Source organism: Podarcis vaucheri, assembly GCF_965113315.1.
Source record: "Podarcis vaucheri genome assembly, chromosome: 10".
NCBI classification, from domain to species: domain Eukaryota; kingdom Metazoa; phylum Chordata; class Lepidosauria; order Squamata; family Lacertidae; genus Podarcis; species Podarcis vaucheri.
In genome coordinates, this window is record NC_138748.1 from 62,954,252 (window position 1) to 62,976,848 (window position 22,597).

The 22,597-nt window shown below is 46.4% G+C and overlaps 1 protein-coding gene and 1 long non-coding RNA gene across 3 annotated transcripts; one reads left to right on the forward strand and one right to left on the reverse strand.

Moving 5' to 3' along the window:
* Window positions 1-1,499: 1,499 nt before the first annotated feature.
* CMAS (cytidine monophosphate N-acetylneuraminic acid synthetase) lies at window positions 1,500-16,049 on the reverse strand. Of its 2 annotated transcripts, none has more exons than XM_082239158.1 (8): window positions 15,802-16,049; window positions 13,022-13,164; window positions 12,182-12,337; window positions 10,320-10,453; window positions 8,370-8,464; window positions 5,151-5,322; window positions 2,978-3,131; window positions 1,500-1,792 (listed from the first exon to the last, which is right to left on the reverse strand). In XM_082239158.1, exons 1-8 carry the CDS (start codon window positions 16,011-16,013, stop codon window positions 1,596-1,598), a joined length of 1,263 nt encoding a protein of 420 aa, XP_082095284.1. In that variant the 5' UTR covers window positions 16,014-16,049; the 3' UTR covers window positions 1,500-1,595. The 2 variants fall into 2 exon arrangements, with proteins under 2 accessions (XP_082095284.1, XP_082095285.1); XM_082239159.1 differs by lacking the exon at window positions 1,500-1,792 and adding an exon at window positions 2,485-2,612.
* On the forward strand, window positions 3,131-4,721 carry LOC309541488. Its single transcript, XR_014223742.1, has 2 exons — window positions 3,131-3,626; window positions 3,938-4,721. It is a non-coding gene; the product is annotated as an uncharacterized lncRNA (long non-coding RNA).
* Window positions 16,050-22,597: the final 6,548 nt, after the last annotated feature.

Genomic DNA, 22,597 nt, shown 5'->3' on the forward strand with positions numbered 1-22,597 from the left:
GTGTGCGGTGCTTGCAAACAAACAGAGCACTTCCAGATTATGATTACTGGTCCCGAGTACCGTATTTTTCACTCTATAACACGCACCCGACCATAACACGCACGTAGTTTTTAGAGGAGGAAAATCCATAGGCATTCCCTCCATAACACGCACAGACATTTCCCCTTACTTTCTAGGAGGAAAAAAGTGAGTGTTATGGTGCAAAAAATACGGTACATAGCAGCTAGCAAATGCCTCTATTGTCCTTTAAAACGAAGCACCCACTGTGCTGTGCATTGTGCTTTCAGGGGGAGCTTATCCTTCAGTTAAACTCAGCCCAAAAGGACAGGAGGGAAAACGTTTATCAGACTGTGTTACGTCTTGCTGCAGGTGAGGGAGCTGAATGTTTGAATGGCCCTCGCATGTTAAAAACAAAACAAAAACCCAACCCATCCCTTGCTGATTCAGAATTCGGCATTTTGGGGAGAAGTGTTGACCCTAGCCTTTCCTCAGCATGCAAAGCAACCCTCCCTCAATATATAGGAAGGGTTTATCATATGCACCCTCCGGGGGGGGGGGGACATTCACCAATAAGACGAGAGGGATGGGAGGAGAAAAAGAGAATCAGACCTTAAGACCAGACTCAAAAGGTAGCGTGGCCTATGAACTGTTGCAAAAGTCAAACAGATAGCCAACCAGACGGCATCTTAAGCAGCAACTAATGGAACCAGGGCAGCCTATCGCTGCCTTTGTAGGAAGATTATGTGTCCATCAAGCCCAGGATTATTGATCAAGGGTCTATGGCCCTTTCACATCACCACCCACCTGATCCTATTAACTGGAGATGCCGGGGTTTGAATCTGGGAACTTTCCACACATGCCACCCCTGAATTATGGGCCCCTCGACTGTACAATCCAGAACAGCGGTGGGATTCAGTTTCTTGCAAACTTGAGAGTCCTTTTACATAACCTTGCTGCAGGAGCACACTTCTTGAGAGATGGACAGTGGAACGCCTGTATTCCTACTAGACAGGAGAGGGCAGACCCTTTCTCACGTAGAAGACCACTCCCTATTCTGTTGGGAGCCACCCAGAGTGGCTGGGGAAACCCAGCCAGATGGGCGGGGTATAAATAATAACTTATTATTATTATCTCTGCAAGGAACTGAACTTTGGAAACAATGGCCCCTTCTCGTTCCCGTCAAATCCGTTCCTTGAGCAATAGCATTTGATACTGATAAAATCCTACATTTGCCTGAAAAAAACCCCAAACCACCAAGAATCACATTTGCCAAAGAAAAAAAGAACCCAGGTCCGCCCCCGCCCCAGGAAGAAAGACATGAATGTTGCAAACTTTAACATTCCAGCAAGACCCATGATGTTGATCTATATTGCAATATTGGCTTGATTTGGCTGGCTTTTTTATGCCAGCATGGGACCACAACAGGAAACATAACGATTTGATTTAAATGCTTGGAAATCCATGCTTTTACAATTTCCTGAGAATGCCCTTTGGGATCCTTGAAATGTCAAAAGAAAAAAAAGAGCACAGTGAGTGAACGATAAGAAATGAATTAGGAGACTGCTTCCCCAAGGGTGGCGGCTTTCAGGATTTTATCAGCAGAGCTTCTTTCCAGCTGAATTCACCTTTTCCATTAGGAGGAATATGTGCTCTGCAAACTCCCGGATCGCGCCGCGGCCACCGTTGCATTTGCAGATGTAGCCTGTGGCTTTCTGGGCAGCAGGGCAGCCGTCGGCGGGGACGGCGCTCATGCCAGCTTTCTTCAGGCACTCCAGATCCGATTCCTCATTTCCTGCAGCGACAGAGACACACATTCGATCAGGCCCCTAACAACAATAGGCCACCGCTAGTAGAAGACTGTTGATTCCAAGCATTCATTCACCAAAGCTTCAGAGTTTCTTTCCCAAGGCAGTGAAGGTGCTTGCAACAGTACACCACAAAACCTAAGGTTTCATAGGCTCATAGGATTGGAGAGTTGGAAGGGACTGTGAGGATACCCAGAGCTTATAGAGTTAACAGCTCATGGGGTGTTATGTCCTGTCACTGGGGGTGTGTTCGCATCTTCGTTATGTGAACGTTTTACTTTCTGTTTTGCTGCGACAGGAGAAGCATCATGCCTTCGCTCTCTCCTGGCCGAACTGTTTATTTTTGCTGCTGTACAATAAAGCTTCGTAGAATAGAGAAGCTGTTGTACGAGAGTTTTACTGCATGGCTGAGATTCCTTCCACACAGGGACACCGCTGCACAAGATACTCTGCTGGTAGCCGGGAGAAGCAGGTTGGCACAGTGGAAGCGGACTGGACGCCACAACAGTCCCGCTGTTCGCAGCCTAAACGGACGCTGAACGGAACAGGGACCCCCCCCAGGGGTCATCTAATCCAACCCCCTGCACCGCAGGAATCACAGCTGTGCAGGAGAACTTCTCAGCACATTGGGAACAGGAGCCTTTGCTTGGTAAACGTCATAATTTTGCTTGTAATCTTCAGGAGAAGATGAGATTCTCTAGGGTGGCCAATCTGTGGCCTTCAAGATGTTGTTGGACTACAAATCTGATGGGAGCTGTAGTTCAACAGTAGTTCAACAGTGTGTGGAAGGTCAAAGGATGGTCAGCCCTAGATTAGACCAAACACATAAAAAAAACACACCAAACCCTTAAATGCAAACTTCGACTAGAGCTGTCATAGATACTTTAGATCAGGGCAGACCAACCTTGGCATGGAGCCCGCGGGCTGCACCACTGCCTTGTTGTTTGTGCTAGAGGTAAGCCCAAAATTTGGCGCCCTTCCACCCCACATGCAATATAGTGTATGTAATGAAAGCTTGTGGGTTGGCTCTCCAGTTGTTGATGGACTCCAGCTCCCAGCAGCTCCAGCCAGCGCAGCTAATGGCCAGGGATGATGGGAGTTGTAGTCCGCAGGCTCCCCATCTCTGACATACAGCACAGAGCTAGATTTTTCAGGTAGAGATCAGGCCTCACCTAAATAGGCCACTTCCTTCCAGCAAAGCCCCATTTCCTTCCTCCATTTCTCTACGACCGGCAGCTTGTCAGCCACGTTGACTTCCGCGGCACAGCCCAACTTCATGGCAGAAAGAGTCTTCGGTGAGCAGTCCCTCTCGGAGATCAGCCGCACCTATGGACACAAGAGGAGCCTGCAGGATCAGGCCAGTGGTCTACCTAGTCCAGCATCCTGTTCTCACAGTGGCCGACCAGGTGTCTGTAGGAAGCCTGCAAGGGGGACGTGAACCCCCATCGTTCTGCCCGGACACTGAGGTCCAGCGCCGAGGGCCTTCTGGCGGTTCCCTCCCTGCGAGAAGCCAAGTTACAGGGAACCAGGCAGAGGGCCTTCTCGGTAGTGGCACCCGCCCTGTGGAACGCCCTTCCACCAGATGTTAAAGAGAACAACAACTACTAGACTTTTAGAAGACATCTAAAGGCAGCCCTGTTTAGGGAAGCTTTTAATGCTTAATAGGTTATTGTATTTTAGTGTTTTGTTGGCAGCTGCCCAGATGGGCGGGGTATAAATAATAAATTTTATTATTATTATTATTATTATTATTATTATTATTATTATTATTATTATTTAGTACAATCCTGTCCTGAGCAACTTCCAGCAACTGGTACAGTGGTGCCTCGCAAGACGAAAAGAATCCGTTCTGTGATTCTCTTCATCTAGCAGTTTTTTCGTCTTGCGAAGCAAGCCCATTGACGGATTAGCGGATTAGCGCTATTAGCGGCTTTTCGGCTTATCGGATCAGCGGATAAGCGGCTTAGCAGCTTAGAAAAAGGGGGGGAAGGAAAAAACCCCCGCAGGAACTCGCAAGACATTTTCGTCTTGCGAAGCAAGCCCACAGGAGATTCGATTTGCGAAGCACCTCCAAAACGGAAAACTCTTTCATCTAGCGAGTTTTCCGTCTTGCGAGGCACCACTGTATTCAGAACCATGGCTGCCTTCAATTGTGGAGGCAGAGCATGTTAGAGGCCAGAAGAGGAGTTCATCTCCTCTTGCAGGCCTCTCACAGAGCATAGTTTCCAGCACGGCTAGCAGCCACCAATAGTCTGCTCCTCTTTGAAAGTCATCTGGGTTAAGAGATGGAAAGACAAAGTCCCTACCAGAGAAGAATGGCAAAATAAGCTGATGGACTACGATGAAATGGTAAAACTGACCGGAAAGCTCAGGAACCAAGAAGACCAAAACTTCAAAAAAGAATGGGGAAAATTTTTAATTTACTGGAGAAACCACTATAAGCAGATGAAAACACTATAACACTTCTAATGTAGAATATACAGTGGTACCTCGGGTTACATACGCTTCAGGTTACAGACTCCACTAACCCAGAAATAGTGCTTCAGGCTAAGAACTTTGCTTCAGGATGAGAACAGAAATCATGCAGCAGTGGCGCGGCAGCAGCAGGAGGCCCCGTTAGCTAAAGTGGTGCTTCAGGTTAAGAACAGTTTCAGGTTAAGAACGGACCTCCGTACTTAACCTGCAGTACCACTGTACTGTGGATGAAAAGGAAAAGACATCAAATTTGGATGATGAAATAATATGCAGTTGAAAAGGTTTATAATAGGGCCCATGGAGGGGAAAGGTGGGAAGTCTAGAGATTCAAAGAAATCTCTAAATATGGATATGTATTTTGTATTGTTATAACTCTGTACTTGTAAAATCAAATAAAAATTATTTCCCCAAAATAATAATAGAAACATACAAAAAAAGAAAGAAAGAAAAAGTCGTCTGGGTTGGTTGGTACCACTGTTTTCTGGGGGAGTGAATTTTATCTTGTTATTTTTACAGGAGCTTTACACAATAGTTTTGCAACGTGAAAAGCTCCTGTAAAAATAACACAATGAAATCTTGTTGGAACAAATCTTATTACAGCAATTTGGGATGTTTTCTTTTTGTGAACTCATACGTGCAGTTCCTGAGTTCAGCGGGAGATGGGAGAAATGGCCGCATTTAATCAGGGCAACAAAGCCCCGCTAAGCCCCTTCTAAAGTCCCAACCACACTGAGCCATATGGTTTTGAGGTTCTCTCCCCGAAACACTGAGATCTAGAAACTTGCTTTCCTTACAACAAAAGGCAAGTTCCTCTTGGCAACCCTGACGGGTGAATCAGCCACAAGACAGCTGCAAGAAGCGAAGACACACCTCGACCCCTCTTTTCTGAAGCAGGCAGATTCCAGTCGCATCCCTGACGTCGTAGGAAAGAATCTCCTTTTCGTCTCCCGAGACATAGATGTGGCCCGTGGTGAGGCATCCGTCAATGGTACAAACCAGCAGCTTCACCTCTTTCAAGGCTTCTTTACCGAAGTAGCCATACCTGGAAAGATGGATGTGGCAATCGTAAGTAAGGGGGTGGCGTCTGTGTGTGACATTTGCCTCTGCTATGCAATCTCACATGACTGGGGAAAGGGGAAACAAATGAGACAGTAAGAACTTCATTCTCACTGAAGTTGCAAACCTGCCTCTGGGCTGCACCACTTCTGTCTTCTTTGGCAATCACTTGTAGCCAAGTAAGATTGTCTTCCATAAACACGGTTTTAACAGTGAGTCCGTAAGTGACTGTGGAGGCCAATTCTGGACCCACATGTCCTTCCACGGTGGGGACATTGGTTTCCGGGCAGAAGCTGATCATGGTGAGGGTCTGCCAAGTGTGCCTTCTTCCTCTTAGCACATTTCTCCCTTTTGTCCTAAGTTTGAGTGTCTTCAAAGCCCATTATACCTTTGGTAAAGGCTGTTCTCCGATAGGAGAGCTTGCAGGCCAGAGTTTCCCAGTTGTTGGTGTTTATACTACATTTTTTAAGATTTGCCTTGATAGAGTCTTTAAACCACCCAATATATTTTTCCTCTAATATGATTCCCTGAACAAACAGGTGTCAGGAATAAAGGAAGATAGGCTAGCCTTCTGTGACGTTAACAGATGAGAGAGTGCTGGAGGTGAAATAGTTAAACAGGCTACCCAATCAGAACGCAGGGGGGTGGAGTCAGTGGGACTATAAAACCAGCTCTGGGAGGGGCAAAGGGGAGAATTAATTGGGATAGAGTTGTGGGCAGGTTGAGTTAGTGTAACGAAATAGGCTGAGTCAGGAACAGTTAGGGGCTAGGCAGACAAGTAAATATCAGAGAGGTGGTTTAGTGAGAGCAGGTAGCGAAAGTTATAGGACTGGATAGGCACCCCATGAATGTAATTGACTGATAGTTTATGAAACCACACGCTTGTTAAACTGCAATAAATAAACAGAAGTTTATGTTCCAGTTTAACCCTGACTGAACCTAGTATTGTACCAGGTAGGGCCTGGGAGGTGGCAGCGAGAAATAAAGTGGTGGCAGAGGGATCAACAGACAGTGAAACGTCCAGGGACCCTGTGTGATCGCCACACCTTCTACCTGATTTTTTTTTCCTTTGAAGAGGGCATTTTTGCATATAGGAAGTATTTGATTGTGTGAATCCCCAATCGCAGGATGGAGTGGTATAGCCCAGGCACAGGTTTTCAACCTCAATGAAAACTGTGCCACAGTGTGGCTGGACATTTTAGGTATGCATTCCTTACATTATTATTATTATTAATAATAATAATAATAATTTATTATTTGTACCCCGCCCATCTGGTTGGGCTTCCCCAGCCACTCTGGGCGGCTTCCACAGAGACCAAAAATACACTAAAATGTCACACATTAAAAACTTCCCTGAACAGGGCTGCCTTAAGATTTCTTCAGAATGTCAGGTAGTTGACATCTGGTGGGAGGGTGTTCCACAGGGCAGGCACCACTTCTGAGAAGGCCTTCTGTTTGGTTCCCTGTAACCTCACTTCTCGCAATGAGGGAACTGCTAGAAGGCCCTTGGTGCTGGATCTCAGTGGGGGTGGAGACGCTCCTTCAGGTATACAGGACCGAGGCCGTTTTTTAAATTTTATTTATGTTTTTATAGCACTCTTCAATTTAAAAATTCATAAGACATTATTCATTTGCAAAAAATTCATTTTTGTTGTGGGCATCCATATGTCTCAAGAGACAATGGAGTGCACATCTAGGGGTGAAGTCAAAGTGCTGGAGAATCACAGCGCCTGCTGTGGCTGCAGAAACTGGTAAGTTGCCTTAGCAGCACCAAAGTGACCTCTCCTGGAGCCTGGACAGTGTGTGTGGCGGTCCTGGGCTGCCCAGACAACAAGATCCCCCCCCAGCCTTGCTGATGTGGTCCAAAGGAAAACAGAGCAATACATTTGACACTAGCTTGGCTGCAGGAGTTGCTGGAAGGAGGCATATAAGGCACCATCCAACAGTCTTAGGGACACCAGTCTGGATTTGTGTACTAGAATCATAGAGTTGGAAGAGACCACAAGGGCCATCGAGTCCAACCCCCTGCCAAGCAGGAAACACCATCAGAGCACTCCTGACATATGGTTGTCAAGCCTCTGCTTAAAGACCTCCAAAGTAGGAGACTCCACCACACTCCTTGGCAGCAAATTCCACTGTCAAACAGCTCTTACTGTCAGGAAGTTCTTCCTGATGTTTAGGTGGAATCTTTATCTTATAGTTTGGATCCATTGCTCCGTGTCCGCTTCTCTGGAGCAGCAGAAAACAACCTTTCTTCCTCCTCTATATGACATCCTTTAATATATTTGAACATGGCTATCATATCACCCCTTAACCTCCTCTTCTCCAGGCTAAACATGCCCAGCTCCCTTAGCCGTTCCTCATAAGGCATCGTTTCCAGGCCTTTGACCATTTTGGTTGCCCTCCTCTGGACATGTTCCAGTTTGTCAGTGTCCTTCTTGAACTGTGGTGCCCAGAACTGGACACAGTACTCCAGGTCTGATCTAGGGTTTCCTCCTCAGCCCTTTCTTCTCCCGTTGCTGCCCCACAAGGCAAAGGGTAAAAATTTCTATACCATCAACATTAAGCAAAAGACTGCCATATGACGGTGAACACCATAACGTGAACACTAAAATTATACGTGGGTTAAACCACAGAGCCTAGGACTTGCCGATCAGAAGGTCAGCGGTTCAAACCCCTGTGACGGGGTGAGCTCCCGTTGCTCTCTCCCAGCTCCTGCCAACCTAGAAGTTCGAAAGCATGTCAAAGTGCAAGTAGATAAATAGGTACCACTCTGGCAGGAAGGTAAACGGCGTTTCCGTGAGCTGCTCTGGTTGGCCAGAAGTGGCTTAGTCATTCTGGCCACATGACCTGGAAGCTGTACACCGGTTCCCTCGGCCAATAAAGCGAGATGAGCGCTGCAACCCCAGACTCTGTCACGACTGGACCTAATGGTCAGGGGTCCCTTTACCTTTACTTTAAAACAAACACATGTAATACAAATTGGAGCAAACTGTGGAGGCGCCAAATAAATGAAGTATACACATATATTACCGCAGGACTCTTTGCTCTGCAATGGGCCAGTCAATGTCAACATCTATATCCACGCTATGCTCGGCGCGCATTTCGTAATAAGCCATTTTCCCACCCTAAGCAAAATTAAAAGAACACGCCAGTCAGTTTGGCTGAAGCAGAGAGGGAGGAAGGGGCAGAATATGCCAGCATGTGGTATTTCATGTCAAATGACCTCTGGGGCACATGCAACCACCTGGAGAGCAGCAGGGGCCTCTACCCAACCCTTTCTCCAGCAGCAGAAGGCATTCCCAACATGGAAGGAAGGAAGGAAGGAAGGAAGGAAGGAAGGAAGGAAGGAAGGAAGTCTGCCACTTAATGCTTCCTGGAAGGGTCTCAAGGAGACCTGAGCTTAAACGCCTAAGCAAGGCAAACTGGTAGCTTTCTTAGCCAGGTGTGAATGCAAACTAAAGTCTCTCTGGTCTTGCGCTACACTGGAGCCTCCTCCTACACCTTTCCACTTATTTATTTTGACTTGACAAGGTTTATATCTTGTCCACTGCACTCCATGAGCCAGCCCAGACTAGACTACTGCAATGTGCTCCACGTGGGGCTGCCCTTGGAGACGGCTAGGAAGTGTCAATTCAGGTCCAAAATGCAGCAGCCAGATTACTGGATATTGTATCATTAAAATCTCAGATAAGCACTGCTTTCAAACAGTTACCTTGCTGGGGAACCACAACTCAGGCAGGAAGTTCTAAACCTTCTCCCCTTTCAATTTTCCTGCCAAATCCCCCCCCCCCAGCCAGCAAAAAAGGCTGGTGTTTGCCCAGAAGGTGCCATTGCAACATATTTGTTTATTACATTGATCCCCTTTCTCCTCATGTTGCATTTCCTCGCCTCTCTGCCCTCCTCCTCCTCCGGGCAAGCGGCGTCGTTTGGGCGGCAGCGCCAGCGGCAACTCGCCTCAGATCACCTGACGCGGCAGGTTAGGGGGCGCAAATTACTTGCCTTGCCCCGGGTGCTGACAACCCACGCTACGCCGCTGCCCAGTGAGCTTCATTGCTGAGTTGGGACAAGAATCCTGGTTTCCCAGGGCTCAGTCCAACACTCTAAGTATTATACCACAGGGGCTCTCAGTGGCACCTTTGGGGCAAATGGCAGCTTTGAAGGGGGATTTTTTTGTGTGGGGAAATGGCACAGGAGAGAAGACACGCACCCAGCCAGCCAGGATTCCTTCCCATAATGTAGGTATTTAAAAGAGCAATTAAGGGAGCTGCATTGAAATAAGTGTTGTGTACTGTTAAGAGTATTGGACTGGTTGGGAATTGCCCAAGAAAGATGTTAAATTATTTTTGTATGCCACAACTGCTGCTCGAATTTTATTAGCTAAGAATTGGAAAACACAAGAAGTACCAACAGTGGAAGACTGGCAGATGAAAATGATGAATTTTTTGGAGCTGGCCGAGCTGACCGGAAGAGTCCGTGACCAGGAGGAGGAGGAGTACCAGGAAGAATGGATGAAATTTAAAGACTATTTAGTTAAATATGTTAAGTTAAATTAATTGGAGATGCTTGCAAAAAACAGATAGGCTTAGGATTGGAATAGGTAATGTGATGAATTAATATGTTCAATGCGGAATTTGAAAGAAAGAAAGATGTTAAGTGATTAAGATAATTTTATAAGAATATTGGTTTTGGAAAACCGTTAGAATGATATCCACTGAAATTCAACCAGGGAGATACGAGGAAGTCACTTAACAATGTTACTAAGTTTGGTTTAAATACGGTTGAGATTTATGTTTGTTTGTTTATTTGTTTAATTTTTTTGGGGGGGAAATCAATAAAAAAAATTGGGGGGGGGGGAAGTAACGGACTGAGACCTGGGAGACAGGAGTCTCCAGCTCACCTTAGAGCACAATTTCAAAAAGAAAAGAAGAAAAACTGTTAAGATGAGACGGACGAAATTCCCAGCTCAACATCTGCACCAACCTGCAAATACCCCTTTTCGATCAGGGACCTTTTGGCAAAGTAGAAAGACCCGTTTTCATAGAGCTCTCCATCCCAGTCCTGCCGGCGGGGGCGCTTGGCCGGATTCAGATTTTGAGGTACGGTCACTTCACTTACTGATAAAAGGGGGAAGGGGGGAGGGGAGAAAGCGACGAGGGGCAAAAGAACAACATTAATGAGGGGTGTGTGTGTGTGTGTGTGTGACTTGCCATGAAGTCCAATGGCAGTTTGATTTTGAATCTCCACATCCCTCGGGATTAAAACTGCACTGAATGCATGCAATGATGCTGTTTACCACCTCTCTGAGACCTCTCCCTGTGGGGCTTTCGCAGTCCACAGGGTGGATAAAAATCAATTATTAAAAAAAATAAATGTAAAAAATTGTTTTTTTTTTTTAAGAAATAAAAATCAGATTTTTAAAATAAAATGCTTTTTGAGGAAAAATCTTTTTAAAGATAGTTTTCTCTTTAAGTCACATTATAGTCCAAAGGCTATTCATCAGGAAATAAGGATTTGTTTTAAGTTTTTCATGTGTGCTAAAACTCAGTCTAAGGTTTTTGTTTTTTTAAAACCATTTAACCACATCAGTTAACAAACATGGATACATATGCTATGTTATTGTTTTATTTAAATAAATTGTCTCTTTCCAATAAAGTACAGCAGGAAAGTTGTCCAAATATAAACAGTTAACTTATTAAACCTCACAATAACCTCATAATTATCTGACAATGTATTTCTAATAGTATAACCAAAATCAGTAATTTTTTATATAACTGCAAAAACTACTCTGAAAATTTATTATTCCAAAAATGAAACCTTCATCTGGTTGTAAATATTAAGATTATACCAGCAAGAATGAGTCTTTCTGTAAAAAAATGATTGAAATCAAGTCTTACTGACTAGTGATTGAAATCAAGTCTTACTGACTAGTGATTGAAATTGTGATTGAAATCGATTTGACTTAAATCAAATCTAACCTGGCAGTCCCAAAAGCAAATTAACTTGAGGCTTGAGGGGGGTTGGACTAGATGGAGCTTGGTGTTCCTTTCGACTCTACAATTCTATGATCCTAGGATCTCTAGGATGCTCTAAAGGTTGATTACTCAGAGCTGTCGGACAAAGCTGGTGTGGAAGACATGGCCCCTGGCATTTCCAGGCAAAAGGGCGTAAAAACCTCCAATGGCCCCAAAGGTGGAGAGGGATTCAAAGCAACTCACTGCCAAAATAAGTCAGGCTCTAGCAAATGGCTGGACTGCTGCTCTGCAGCCACCTGAAGCTAAGTGTGGTGTAGTGGTGAAGAGCGGTGGACTCGTAATCTGGGAAACCGGGTTCGTGTCTCCGCTCCTCCACATGCAACTGCTGGGTGACCTTGGGCCAGTCACACTTCTTTGAAGCCTCTCAGCCCCACTCACCTCACAGAGTGTTTGTTGTGGGGGAGGAAGGGAAAGGAGAATGTTAGCCGCTTTGAGACTCCTTAAAGGGAGTGAAAGACGGGATATCAAATCCAAACTCTTCTACTAAGGTTGAGATAGTATCTGGTCGCAGAGCCGATATAATGCAAATGGCAAATGAAGCGCTTAACGCGAGCCTAACCACACAATCTGAACTGCAACCACTCAAAATGACCAATGAATACCTAAAATTAAAGATCGAGTATCAGTCTAATAGGGATAGACGGAGGAAAAAATGTCTATGTGGGATTCTGGAATGGTAGATGGTAGGAGGTTTGGGTGTGTGACATGAGGACTGCATTGTGCTATGTATGGCACTTATGTACATGTAAGAATGATGAAAACATAATTTATATTTGCTTGAATGCTTTTATGAGAAGCAATACCGCTCACCTCCTTTTTTTATTTCGCTCCACCGAAACTGATGCCGCCTGACGACGGAGAACACGGAATCAAAGCCATCCTCCTGGATCATTCTGGCCACCCTGGTAAGATCAGTGGGATGTAAACAAGGGGAAGTTGCTTGGATATTTCCTATGACATCAACCTCTGAAGTGGGGAGGGGAAAGGAGAAGAGAATGACACAGAGGAGATGAATATCACAGTGTTTAGGTAACAATGTGCAATATTACTCACAATGCATCAATAGCATTTCCAGCACCACATAAAAAAAAGTTCAGGCGGAGACATAAGAGGAAATCCAAAACGTGAGCAGGCTATTATCTTTAGCAGGACCAAATCTGAATTTAGCCAGTAGCCTGGTAACCACTGGCAATGTGAAATTCCACGCAGGTGAGCCAGAGGGGCAGGGCTCCATTCTTTGCTGGTCCCCAGCAGGCTACTTTATTAAAAGCAAACAAACCAAAAACAAGCTAGTAACTTTTGCAGACTTGTTTACAAGGCTGAACTGAAAGTCGTGAAATAGCAAGCTGATGGGTGTGTGTGTGTGTGTCAATTCCCCCACATTTCATAAAATTATTTAGAAACAATGACTGCACGCTAGTTGCAAATGCAATTATTAGGCATCCTTCACAGTTTCAAAGTGTTTAGCTTTGTTTACTAAATGCAGGTAAAATAAACATGCTGAATCAGAACAATTTCCAATGCAAACTCAATTTTAAAGATGGTGATTTGATTTATTATTTGTTTTCAACGTTTAAGATGCCTTGTGAAAGGCGGGGGGGGGGGATATAAAAATATAGATACTTTTAAAAACAAAGGTGGATGCCATACCATCGTGATACTGGAGGAACTCCACGATGGCATCTAGGGAGGTAGAGGAGTCTTTCGACACTTCCGAGCTTCTCCGGTGGACTTTTGCCCCAAACTGCTTGGCCACTTTCTCGATTTCGTCGTGGTCTGTGGAAACCCACACGCTGTCGGCAGGCAGAAGGCAGCAGCAACAAGTTATTGCCCAGACAGACAAGAAGGATCAAAGCTATTTCCCTACAAGCCACCGAGAACGGCAGTCACAAGAAAAGAAAACCTTGCAAACACTGGACATGTAATGCAGCTGCATGGTGTTCACATCTTCCTTTGCACAAATAATAATAACAATAATAATAATAATTTATTATTTATACCCTGCCCATCTGTCTGGGTCTCCCCAGCCACCATGGGCGGCTTCCAACAAAGTATTAAACCACAATAGTCTATTAAACATTAAAAGCTTCCCTAAACAGGGCTGCCTTCAGATGTCTTCTAAAAGTCTGGTAGTTGTTTTTCTCTTTGACACCTGGTGGGAGCGCGTTCCACAGGGCGGGGGCCACTACCAAGAAGGCCCTCTGCCTGGTTCCCTGTAGCTTTGCTTCTCGCAGTGAGGGAACTGCCAGAAGACCCTCAGCGCTGGACCTCAGTGCATAGCTGTCAACCATCCCTTATTTGGCAGGAAACTCCCCTTATCCCAGCGCCGTGTCCTGCTGCTGTCCTTTACTGATGTTCCTTAAATTTCACGGGTTTCAAAGGAAGCAGCTCCTCTCCCTCCCTGCCGGCCAGGGAGGAGGGAGGCTCCAACTGTGTTGCTTGGCTGCGTTGCTCACCCAATAAGGAGTCTAAGAACGACTGGGGGGTGGAGCTTCCATGCCTTGTGCTGATCAAATCGGCCGTGTTGCCTGGGGACTCGGCTTTGCTCAGCGCTTCCCAGCGGAGAGGTGACGGTGGTTTTCCTTGCTGCATCCCCTTTGCCGGGCTGTTGCGCTGTGGGAACCAGCGCTTGAGGCTTCGTTTGGATGCTGGCTGGGCTTTCTGCCTTTGGCTCGGAGGGGCTCAGAGGTCAAACATACCTGTGCTTTGAAAATCCCTTATTTTGGCTGCTGATCCCTTATTTTCGAGGCTGCTGGTCCCTTATTTTCAAATCTGTAAGTTGACAGCTATGCCTCAGTGTCCGGGTAGAACAATGGGGGTGAAGACGCTCCTTCAGGTATACTGGACCGAGGCTGTTTACCTAGGACAGGGATGAGGAATCTACAGCCTTCTGAATGTCGTCGGGACCATGCCCCCATCAATCTGTGACCCCTGGCCGGGCTGATGGGAGTTGGAGCCCAACAACATCTGGAGGGCCACACATTCTCCATCTCTCAGCCTTAGTGGCAGGCCTGTAAATAGGCAAGTAATCTGGTATCTCATGAGTGAGAATAATATCCAAGAGAGCAGAATGGAAGACTCATGGGATGCCGACTTCAGTATCAAAAAAATGAGTTGTTAAATGCAACAGATAAGACAGACTCATCCTATGCATTTTTTTAAAAAAATATTTGTTTATTGTTTTCAGCTGGAAAGGAAGAAAGGAGAGAGGAAGGTGCAGCAGGCAACACCGCATAAAAGCGAAGGCAACATTCATGCCCAAGAGTCTACCGCCAGAAAAAAATCATAGAATTGTTGAGTTGGAAGCCGCCCTGAGAGTCATCTAGCCCAACCCCCTCCAAAGAGCCCCGGGAACATGACAATCACAGTCCTTCAACTGTGACATGGATAAAGGAAACAAAAGGCAACTAGGCCCATTCAAGCACAGCTGACTCAATGAAGTCCTTGTCACTCTCAACCTTTACACACCACTAACCTCCAGTTGCAGTTATACCAGTTCTGGAGAGGATTTCCACCCCAACCACTGCATATAGTCATTTGGGCATCCACCCACAGGTGTGCCTTTGTGGAATAACTTTTGACTTTTTATATGTATGGGGTACTGTTCTGAAATGTTTGTGTTGTTTTGGATCTATCTATCAAATTGCTGGACTTTTATTTTATTTTAAAATAAATATTATTTGTGTGGTTGAAGCCACTGCAAAAGTTAAAGTACATAAAACAGATTAAAACACATTGCACAGTTAAAATAATTATTTGAAGCAGACAATCTGGCACATTCTGCTCCCCTGAAGAATCAGATCGTCCCCACAAAACCTTTCTCCTTCAAACTGCCACAGAACAGGCCACTTTTCCAGAGGTGTAGGAGGAACTGTCCCTTAATAAAAAGTTAATCAAAGACCTAATCGATCTCCCAAGTGGGGGATTTAAGTGTCTGAATACGGCTGCTCTTAAGTCCTTCTAGACTGGGCAAACCAGTAAGCAGTGGAGTAAATCTTCAGACACAATGACACATTTGTAGTTTTTACGCTGTCATTGTTTAAGTACAAAAAAAGAACAACTGTTTCATTCATTCTGTAAGCTGCTTTGTGGTTTCCCTCCACTTTACAATCAAGCAATATATAAATTTTGTGAAATAAATTAACACACACAAGAGTCATTTTTTAAAAAATGAAAAAACCACAACAAACCCGGGCTATATATAAACTAAGCTAAAAAGCCTTGCTTTGAAATTTGAAAAAGAAGCCATTGCATTGCATTCCCTCCCCCCCCCCAACTCCTCTGTCCAATCTACAGAGAGTCTCAAAATAACCCCAAAGTCTCGCCTGGAGACAAAAGAACTCTCACTCCTTGGGTGGGTGAAGTGGGGGGGGGGGGGAGAGAGAGAGAGAGAGGGAAAAAAGGGAAATGGTATTCGCGCATGCGCACACCTCTGAAAGACGCCGGAGTCGAGGGCTGCCCTCAGCACCCAACCAATCAGCGGGACCCCGGCCAGGAGCTTAATGTTCTTCAGCGGGATTCCTTTGCTGCCGCCGCGAGCCAACACCAGCGCCGCTATATGCAGCGGCGGCCGGCCGGCATCTCCCGCCGGCTGGAGAGCGGCGGGCCCTCCCGAGGAGGAATCAGCGGCCGGCGCAGCCATTGCCTGCTGAGGGGGGGAAAAAGGAAGCCACGTCCGCAGGCCGCGCCTCTTCGCGCATGCGCGGCGCTCGTGGAGCGTGCCAGGAAACAGTTAAAGAGGCGTGGCTTTATGAACCTCGCTTCGGGCAAGGGGTTCTGGGAATGAGCTGCGCGGCAGCTGCGCCAGGGATGATGGGAAGTGTAGTTCGCTAGGGCGGGACGCATAAAAGGAGAAGCGCTTCTTCATGCAGGATATGGTTAAACTGTGGAACTCCCTGCCACAGCAGACACTGGTGGCCACCGACTTGGATGGCTTTGAAAGGTGATCATGAAGGAGGAGAGAGCTGTTGATGGCCGCTGGCACCAGGGATAACTCTGCTGGGGATGGGGAGGGCCCCTGATCCCCAGCAGAGCAAGAATAATAATATTTATTTATTATTATTTGGATATTTATTTATCCATTCTGAAGGAAATCAGCCCTGAGTGCTCACTGGAAGGACAGATCCTGAAGCTGAGGCTCCAATACTTTGGCCACCTCATGAGAAGAGAGGACTCCCTGGAAAAGACCCTGATGTTGGGAAAGATGGAGGGCACAAGGAGAAGGGGACGACAGAGGACGAGATGGTTGGACAGTGTTCTCAAAGCTACCAGCATGAGTTTGACCAAGCTGCGGGAGGCCGTGGGAGACAGGAGTGCTTGGCATTCTCTGATCCATGGGGTCACGAAGAGTCGGACACAACTAAAGGACTAAACAAAAACGATACATACATACCCTGCCCATATGGCTGGGTTTTCCCAGTCACACTGGGCAGCTCCCAACAGTATATTAAAAACACAATTTAAAAAAATCAAATATTAAGAACTTCCTGATACATGGCTGCCTTCAGATGTCTCCTGAAAGTCAGATAGTTGATTTCCTTGCCATCTGATGGGAGGATGTTCCACAGGGCGGGGGCCACTACTGAGAAGGCCCACTGCCTGGCAAAGGAGCCCTGATGCTCCCCCCCCCGGCCATTCAACCATGAGTGGGGGAACACTGGGGATGGCTCTGCAGGGGATATAGAGCCATCCCGTGCCCCAGCTGAGCCATACAAACAAGCTGCTTTGTTTCAGCCCACTAGGTGCTGGGGTGAAACCCCCTCCGTTCCCTTAGTGAGAGCTGCAGCAATTTCATCCGGTGTGTCGCAGGCTGAGGCCAAGCAGCTTGTTTTCTCAACATTGTGGTATATCGCCAAACCGCGATGTTCAGCTGGTGATATACCACGATGTTGAAAAGCTGATCTTGCCCAGCCCTAATGGGGAGGAGAACATATGTACATCATCTCGAGCTCTCTGAGCAAAAGGAGGGTTACAAATGTAACAAACACAGAGGTGGTCCTTGGCAAAGCACCTAATACAGGCCTTACTTTGGGGATGCGGAACTGGTGCCTTCTTGATCATAGCTGTCAACTTACAGATTTGAAAATAAGGGACCGGCAGCCTCAAAAATAAGAGATCAGCAGCCAAAATAAGAGATTTTCCAAACACGGGTATGTTCAACTTTTGAGCCCCTCCGAGCCAAAGGCAGAAAAGCCCAGCCAGCAGCCAAACAAAGCCTCAAGCGGTGGTTCCCACAGCGTAGCAACCCAGCAAAGGGGATGCAGCAAGGAAAACCACCGTCAGCTCTCCGCTGGGAAGCGCTGAGCAAAGGCGAGTCCCCAGGCAACGCGGCCGATTTGATTGGCACAAGGCGTGCAAGCTCCATCCCCCAGTCGTTCTTAGACTCCTTATTGGGTGAGCAACGCAGGCAAGCAACACAGTTGGAGCCTCCCTCCTCCCTGGCCGGCAGGGAGGGAGGGAGAGGAGCTGCTTCGTTTGAAATCCGGGATATTTAAGGGACATCATCAATAAGGGACAGCAGCGGGACACGGCGCTGGGATAAGGGACTTTCCCGCCAAATAAGGGACGGTTCCTGAGCTATGTTCCTGATGCTGTTGGACTCTGGCTCCCATCAGCTCTAGCAAGCATGGTCAGCGGTCAAGGATGATGGGAGCTGTGGTCCATCAACGTCCAGATGGCCACAGGTTCCCCATCACTGCCCCAGTCTAAAGGAAGAGAGGGAGGGAAGTCTGGAGGTTGTGCCTTTAATCCACTGTGTCTCACTGCAACGCAGCTTGTGTGATGCCCTCACCTTTTATCCTAACAACCTCCATGGGTTCTTATCCTCTCCTCATTCCTGCAGTAAATTTTCAAGTCCTGCAGAGTACAGCCTGGCCACAGGTGGGCAGGGGGGAGCTTGCTTCTCTTTCTTACGGAGAAGGAGCTTTGCAGTTCATTGGCACCACAATCTCTGTTACCGTCCCGGGTTCAGTCCTTGACAACTCTGGGTAAGGGCGGGGATGTCCTCTGCCTGAAACCCTGGAGAGCTATCAAGATGGAAGTCAGCATCCTACATTCCTCTCCCTTTCTCTCTGGAATCTCAAGGTCTGAGGGGCTTCTTGCCATCAGTTCCTGAAGGGTGTTGGTCTCGCAAAATGTTGGTCTTTGAATTCACCCAGTAGGGAGGTATTGGTGCACCCTGTGATGGGTTGCTCCCCATCTACAAGGTCCATGTGAAGTCTGTGCCTGATGTTTAAAAGAATCTCTTGTGCCCCAAGACTTGAGGGCAGGGAATGGGATATTGTGGGGTGGGGTGGAAAGAGAATCGGGCTGATGTCCTCCACCTAAAGCTGTGCTAAATCAGGGGTTTTCCCATTAACTCCATAGGCAGCTCTCACTTTCTCCTCAGGGAGGCAAAATGGGGGGCAAATTGGAAGCAAAAACTGGCTCTGCGTTGCTGTCTAACTGAGCTACAGTGCCATAATGATTCTTTTAGGGTCTATAGGTTTCAGAGTCCATTCCTGAGCTTTCTCCTGCACCGTTCAGCTGCCACAAACCCAGTAGGACTCCCTATCTATCTTTCAGCCTCCTCTCTGAGAGGCTCTGGAGAGGCAGCAAATCTTAGCAAAGTGGCTGAACCTCATGATCCCTTGCACTGTTGCAGAGGATCCTGAGGCAAACAGCTCATGGATCAGTTGCTCTCCTTGGTTCTCTGTGCTTCTCTCAGACAGGACAAGCATCCACTAACAATAGCACCTTGTTGGGATGCAGACTTGGTTTATTGGCCCTCACCCAACCTGTTACTGCCTTGAGTCACTGGCCCAGTGCCTGCCCAGCCTTGCCTGATTCGTATGGTAGTGCTGCATAATATTTGCATATTGGTGACCCTGTGCTCCAGATCCCCAGATGACACCTCTCTGTAGCTTCACAGGGATGTTAAAGAGAATGATGGACAAGGTGGAACCAAGGCGTAACTTCCATGGGGCAGAGAGAAATTCCCCTAATGCCTTTTTATTTTTTTTAAAATAAGTCTTTATTGTTTTAAAATACAGTCATACAACAAAGGTAAGTATAACAATATTGGGTACAAAGAAAGAAAAAGAGATAAAGAAAAAGAAAAAAGAAGTCATCACATCAAAAAGGGCAAAAAAGGGTTTAAAGATATCGAAACAAAGGAAAAATAATAATAAAGAAAGAACCAGATATTTATATAACATCATGTCTTATCCGATAAAGTTTTCTGTAAAAAAAAACTTCCAATCGTTCTCATTGTACTTTTTCTATTGTCATGGTGATGCACTATGTCATGCAGTTGGTTTCCTTGAAGACAAGAGTTGACCATTTGCTCCAGTCTGCTCTTATCTTCATGGGATTCAGATGTCGTAATAAGGGAAATATTATCCAAATGATCTTCTCACAGGATGATGGATAAGGTAAAGTCACACAGCTTTGGGACGAGGCCATTTCAGTGCTAAACTCAGATGTAAATTACCACAACTTTTGGAGCCTTTTGTGACGTTTAAATAGGATGAGGTGCTTTGAGAACATGCACCGAAAGCATTCCCAGGAGGAGTCAAAACCCATTGCAAAACCCTGGACTGCTGAGCTGCCTGAAGCAGCCAACAGGGCAAATCCCAGCACCTCCTTCTGTACAAATGAAGTAGTACAGGCCCGTGGAAAACAACGGTGGTTAGTGGATGCGGGTGGCGCTGTGGTCTAAACCACTGAGCCTCTTGGGCATGCTGATCAGAAGGTTGGCGGTTCGAATCCCCGCGACAGGGTGAGCTCCTGTTGCTCGGTCCCTGCTCCTGCCAACCTAGCAGTTCGAAAGCAAGTCAAAGTGCAAGTGGCGGGAAGGCAAACAGTGCTTCTGTGCGCTGCTCTGGTTCGCCAGAAGTGGCTTAGTCATGCTGGCCACATAACCCGGAAACTGTACGCCGGCTCCCTCGGCCAGTAAAGCGAGATGAGCACCGCAACCCCAGAGTCGTTCACGACTGGACCTAACGGTCAGGGGTCCCTTTACCTTTAGCAAATGTAAATCCTGAAGGCAGAGAAGAAGCAGAATTCATTTTCAGCTGGGTGTGCCGAGTGCAGCAATCAGAACTGGGAGATCTCTTCCCACCCTTCAGCTCTTGGGGAAATATAAGAGCCGTTTCTGGGAATTTTCCTTGTAAATTATCTTTTTAGTTCTGATGATGCACTATTACACACAACTATGTCATGCAATTGGTTTCCTTGAAGACAAGACTTGACCATTTGCTCCAGTCTGCTCTTATCTTCATGGGATTCAGATGTCGTAATAAGGGAAATATTATCCAAATGATCTTCTCACAGGATGATGGATATAGTAAAGTCACAAAACTTTGGGACGAGCCCTGTAAAAGAGGAAGGAACCTTCAGCTCGAAGGCCGCATTCTGTTCAGTGCAGCCTTCCAGGGACCAATGTCAGTGGGGGGCTTTTTCCTTTCTCTCTTCCCCCAAATGCTGCCAAGGTATTCATGGTAGGGAGTTCAGTGAGAGGGGAAGAAGTATTTTAACTTCTCCGCCCCTTAGGAAACAACGGTTACCACTGAAAACCACATCCTCCTGTCACCTTAGTTCAGGCTTCCTCAAACTCGGCCCTCCAGATGTTTTTGGCCTACAACTCCCATGATCCCTAGCTAGCAGGTCCAGTGGTCAGGGATGATGGGAAATGTAGTCTCAAAACATCTGGAGGGCTGAGTTTGAGGAAGCCTGCCCTGGTGGAGCCAATCTTGGTGGAGCGTGCATTTGGCGCTAAATTTAAGCAGAGCCAAGAACCAGCCCCACTGCAAAGCTGAAATATACTCAGAGTCGAGTGTGGATTTCATTCTCTTTATTCAGCTCATAGTAGTGAGCAATGGAAGTTCCCCCAAAATGTCTGCTTTATATACATTATTTACACAATGGGCCCCACATGATTGGCTAGTTCCGGGATTCTCCTGTAGGCCAACCAGGTTGCGGATTCACTTCCACCTGGAGCTGGATTGGGTGGCTCCTGCAGATCAATCAGACTGCTGCCTTCTGGATCCTATTCTTCTAGGACCAATCAGACTGCTGCCTTCTGGATCCTATTGTTCTAGGACCAATCAGACTGCTGCAATTTGGATCCTATTCAACTCAGTACATAACAAAAACAATACAGTGTTACCTCTGGATGCGAACGGAATCCGTTCCGGAGTGAACACAATGCAGATCTGCACATGCGCGGGTCACAATTTGCCGCTTCCATGCATGCGCGTAACGTCATTTTGAGCGTCTGCACATACATGAGCAGCGAAACCCGGAAGTAACGTGTTCCGTTACTTCTGGGTCACCGCGGAGCGTAACCTGAAAACGCTCAACCTGAAGCATATTTAGTACAAACAAGCTTTCCAGGTCATGTGACCAGCATGACTAAACCACTTCTGGCACAAAGGAACACCGTGACGGAAACCAGAGCTCATGGAAACACTGTTTACCTTCCTGCCACAGCAGTACCTATTTATCTACTTGCACCGGTGTGCTTTTGAACTCCTAGGTTGGCGGGAGCTGGGACAGAGCAACGGGAGCTCACTCTATCGCTGGGAATTCAAATCACCAACCTTTGGATTAGCAAGCCCAAGAGGCTCAGTGGTTTAGACCACAGCGCCACCTGCTCCTGTGTAATAAAGAGGTCTATATGTACATACACTATGCTCCACCACTTTGTTGCACATACGTTCATACTGAATCTGAAATGAACCACTTTAAATAGATAAACATTTAAGCATTGATAAAAATCTATATAAATATAATATAAATTATGCTAATAATGTTTCCTCAGCGGTGGAAAAGTTGTCAGGTAATTCCAAATTAAACTTTTGTTCCTTATGACTTGACAAAGGGAAATCGTGTTTCTTTAAATTGCTGTTCCCACCACCCCATCTCCTAGTTTTCACTAGATCTGGATCGTTTGCCATTTTCACAACACCCTGTGAAGCCATCCTCTTTCAATGGGAATTTGAGCAGATCGCCATTTCGCAGCAAATGATGTTTAGGCTGCATTTCATAGATTTCCGACTAAAGGGATATTAGTGGGTTGAACCTCATCTGAGATCGCCTTTAATCACATATGTGTTTTTTCCGAGAGCACTTTAATTGTGTGGTCTTCCTTTCCTGTGATTTTCCTATTGTGAAGCATCTTGCAACATATCTATATGCCGGGCAGTATACAAATCAAAATGAATTCTATTTGCATTGAAAACTCTT